Source organism: Arachis duranensis, chromosome 6 (genome assembly GCF_000817695.3).
Source record: "Arachis duranensis cultivar V14167 chromosome 6, aradu.V14167.gnm2.J7QH, whole genome shotgun sequence".
NCBI classification, from domain to species: domain Eukaryota; kingdom Viridiplantae; phylum Streptophyta; class Magnoliopsida; order Fabales; family Fabaceae; genus Arachis; species Arachis duranensis.
The window spans coordinates 61,094,002-61,098,208 of NC_029777.3; the positions used below are offsets into that span (position 1 = coordinate 61,094,002).

The 4,207-nt window shown below is 40.4% G+C and overlaps 1 protein-coding gene across 1 annotated transcript; it reads right to left on the reverse strand.

Moving 5' to 3' along the window:
* Nucleotides 1-1,259: 1,259 nt before the first annotated feature.
* LOC107493649 (uncharacterized) lies at nt 1,260-3,203 on the reverse strand. The gene is made up of 3 exons (XM_016114716.1): nt 2,584-3,203; nt 1,867-2,499; nt 1,260-1,290 (listed from the first exon to the last, which is right to left on the reverse strand). The coding sequence occupies exons 1-3, from the start codon at nt 3,201-3,203 to the stop codon at nt 1,260-1,262; spliced, it is 1,284 nt and encodes a 427-aa protein (XP_015970202.1).
* Between the last annotated feature and the right edge of the window lie 1,004 nt (nt 3,204-4,207).

Genomic DNA, 4,207 nt, shown 5'->3' on the forward strand with positions numbered 1-4,207 from the left:
AAACTAGGCTAAGATGACTTGTCATCACAACACCAAACTTAAAGCTTGCTTGTCCCCAAGCAAGAAATGAATTATTAGGAAGAAAGAATGAAATGGAAAAAGATGTTCATGCTAGCAGAATGTTATTGATAGTTCATGGGATTTTGTGTGGATATGCACATACTCACTTCTTATTGATTCTTAGGCCTAGAAAATCTCTTTCAAGCTTCGAGTAACTTATTGCTATGACTTCTCATTATTTCTTTATCCTTGGCTAATTTTTTTGTTCAAAGCTTTATTTGAGTGTCATGTGTAGCAAGTTCATTTTCTTTTCTGTATACTTGACACATTATTCACCATGGACACTTGGCTTACCTTCCCTTTTAAACATTGATGCCCAGCACCTCTTTGGTTACTAAATGCCTTGTATTTAGGTTGCTCTTGATAGTGGATTTTCAGCTGATGATCCCGGATTAGTTAATCCAAGTCACCGAGTGTTAAAGCACTCCAAAGAGCTTACTAATCCAAGCAGATCCTAGTACAAAGACACCACAGGCATATGTTTTAAAGTTCAAGCTATTGGTGTCCAGCTTTGTTTCTTTTTGTTTTCTTTTCTTTTCTCTGCCACTTTTTGGCTATCTCTTTTCTTTCTTTCTTTTTGTTTTTCTTTCTTACCAAGGATCTTTATTTAACTGAGATCCATAGACAGTAGGTCACTCTATACTTGGAAAGAGATATCCTAGCTCTTTATTCACTAGCAGTGAGCTATTATACAATCACATACATACCACCACTTACTATTATTGGATTTCTAGCTAACAAAGAACCATCTTACTTCATGTTTTCAAACATTTCTTTTATTGAATTGAAAGGGTATAGGGGACAAAGCATGCATTTAGTTAAGTGAAAGTAAACACACAATCACACACTTAGACTAGCTTACTTATTGTAGAGACCGATTCCTCTTGTATTAAAAGAACACATTAGCAAGACATACTAGAACTCCTAAATTAAAGCATTTCTCAATGGCAAGAAGCAAGTGTAAATACAACCTGTTAGTTTGCCGCTTGTTTGTTCTTCCCTCTGTTGTGCCCCTTTTTAGTCATAATGCACAATGTCTTCAAACGGTGGCTAATTTCCTGCATACTCATCAAAAGTTGCTTGCTTCTCAAGCCCTTAGGTAGCTGGTTATTATGCAAAGATTGGTTATGGCCTCTTGAACTTACTTTGGTGTGTGAACACCAAACTTAGTCCCTTGCCACTATTTCCCATGCATCAGATTAACCATATGTGGAATCCTTTTTGTCTTTGCTAAAAGTAATAAAACTAAAGACTAGAAAACAAACAATGGTTGAATAGTTTATCTGATTGCTTGGAGCTTGCAAATCTTTATTCAGGGAGTTAGAATGTGCTTTTAAATGAGATTTTGGTGGGACACCAAACTTAAAATCTTTCATTCTCACTTAAATTGTTTTGGTGTGCAACACCAAACTTAGCTCCTTGCAATACATATAAAACTACTCAACCTTTTTATTGAAATAGTTAGGAAAGAAAACTACCTCAGGTTGGGTTGCCTCCCAACAAGCGCTTCTTTATTGTCACTAGCTTGACATCTTGTTCTTTGGTCATGGAGGTTGAAAATCATAGTGCCTCAACTTTTCTCCTCTTACTGTGAACTTCCTTCCAGTCTCCTTTTTGATGATCTCTAGGTGTTCAAGTGAAAGGACCCGGTTCACAGTGTAGTATCCAGATAATTGTGGAGACATCTTCATTGGTTGTGTGTTTAACACTACTTTATCCCCTGGTGAAAAGCCTTCAGTGGGGATCTTCTTGTTTCTCCACCCTTTTGGCCTCTTCTTTTTTTCTTTCTCAGAAGATAATTCATGCCTTGGTGGTTCTTTATTTGGGGTGTTGAGGTTCTCATTTTTCTTCTCAGTGGCTAATACTCCAATATCCTCTTGGGCTCCTTCATCAATCTGCACAACTCTTATCTTTGGGATGTTGCCTTGACTCTCCTTGTCATTTTCTTCCTTCAACTGTGATTCTCCCTTGTCAATTTTCATATAGTCTTTCTTCTTTTCATTAAACTGTGCCTCTGGTAAGACTTTTAGAATGACACTCTGATCATGCATCCTGAGAGTCAACTCCCCTTTCTCTATGTCTATGATGGCTCTAGCAGTGGCCAAGAATGGCCTTCCTAGTATAACAGAGTCACCATCATCCTCGTCTGACTCTAGGACCACAAAGTCAGCAGGATATATAAAGCTATCCACCTTGACCAAGAGATTTTCAACTACACCCCTAGGGTGCACCATTGACTTATTTACCAGCTCCAGCGACATTTGTATTGGTTTGACTTCCTCTATGTGCAGCTTTTTCACCAGGGAGGACGGTATCAAATTAATACTTGCTCCGAGATCGCACATTGCTTTAGTGACGGTTACTTCCCCAATGGTGCAAGGTAAAAAGAAACTCCCTGGGTCCTCAAGCTTGGGAGGCAGCCCTTTTTGAATCAAGACTCTGCATTCCTCAGTGAGTGATACGATTTCCTTCTCATCCCAACTTCTTTTCTTATTGATAATGTCCTTTAAGAACTTGGCATACAGAGGCATCTGCTCAAGTGCTTCAGCTAGAGGGATATTGATTTCCAGCTTCTTGAAGGTCTCAAGAAATTTGTGGAAATGTTGGTCCTTAACCTCTTTGTTGAATCTCTGAGGATATGGTAATGGAGGTGTGATGCTCTTTCCTAGTTGCTGCTGCCCTTGAGTCATTTCCCTTGAGCTATGTGGCTGGTTGTCCTTCTCCTTGAGTTTCTCAGTGCTTTTGGTTGGCATCTCCTCTTGATCCTTAGCTTGATCCGCTTTTGTTTGCTTCTCATCCTCTGTTGGTTCTTTGATGCTCTCTTTTTGCTTCTTTGTAGTGTCATTGTTGCCCATCAGTATTCTCCCACTTCTCAATTGGATTGCCTTGCATTCCTCCTTGGGATTTGGGATTGTGTCACTAGGCAGTGAGCTTGAAGGTCTCTCAATAGAGATTTGCTTGGAGATTTGCCCTATCTGCCTCTCTAGGCTTTTTATTGATGCTTCTTGGTTTTTGGTTGCCATTTCCTGATATTTCATCATTTTGTCCATCAAGGCCTCCAAGTTTGTGAGTCTTTGGGATTCAGGTGGTGCTTGTGGTGGGTTGTGAGTTGTAGGTGGTGGATGGTGGGCATTTTGGTTCATGGGTTGGTTATTGGATTGGTATTGGTTGAGGTTGGGGTAGTTGTTTTGAGGTTTCCTGTAGGTGTTTTGGTTGGTTTGATGCTGGTTGTAATTTTGGTTGTTTCTTGGGTTGTTTTGGTTTGAGTTCCTCTGCCATGGTTGTTGGTGGTTTTGAGTGTCTCCCCATCTGAGGTTGGGGTGATTCTTCCATGAGGGGTTGTATGTATCACCATAAACTTCATTTGAATTAGAATGCATATACTGAACTTGTTCTTGCTGTGGCTCTTCTTGAACTTCTTCATTTTGTCCCCATGTGGCTGATGGTTGGCTAGTGTTGACTGCTGCAACTTGGAGGCTATCAATCCTCTTGGTCATTTGCTCAAATTGTTGTTGAATTTGCTACTGCATTAATTTGTTTTGAGCCAGGATTGAATCCACTCCTTCTAGCTCCATTACTCCTCTTCTCTGTGATGGTTGGCGGCTTCTTTGATGAGCAAAGAAGTACTGGTTGTTGGCCACCATATCAATAAGTTCTTGAGCCTCTTCTGCAGTTTTCATGAGTTGCAAGGAACCTCCAGCTGAGTGATCCAAGGATTCTTGAGACTTCAGTGTTAAGCCTTCATAGAAGTTTTGCAGCTTCTCCCATTCATTAAACATGGTAGGGGGACATTTTCTGACTAGAGCCTTGTACCTCTCCCATGCCTCATAGATGGGTTCAGTCTCCATTTGTGTGAATGTTTGTACCTCGGCCTTCAACCTTATAACCCTCTGTGGTGGATAAAACTTGGCGAGGAACTTGGTTACCAAATCATCCCAGTTATTGATGCTGTCTCTTGGAAATGATTCCAACCATTGAGTGGCCTTGTCCCTAAGAGAGAATGGGAATAGCATCAATTTGTAACTGTCAGGAGGCACACCATTAGTTTTGACAGTGTTGCATATCCTCAAGAAGGTGGACAAGTGTTGGTGCGGGTCTTCAAGTGATCCTCCACCAAAAGAGCAATTGTTCTGAACCAAAGTGATGA

What these genes read in the sequence shown, in the direction of transcription:
- LOC107493649 (XM_016114716.1), bottom strand. Translation starts at nt 3,203, where the DNA reads ATGAACCAAAATGCCCACCATCCACCACCTACAACTCACAACCCACCA. An exon ending in GCACTTGAGCAGATGCCTCT is followed by an intron (nt 2,500 to 2,583) that starts GTATGCCAAGTT and finishes TGAGGAATGCAG; the next exon opens with AGTCTTGATTCAAAAAGGGC. An exon ending in CCAAATAAAGAACCACCAAG is followed by an intron (nt 1,291 to 1,866) that starts GCATGAATTATC and finishes TATTACTTTTAG; the next exon opens with CAAAGACAAAAAGGATTCCA.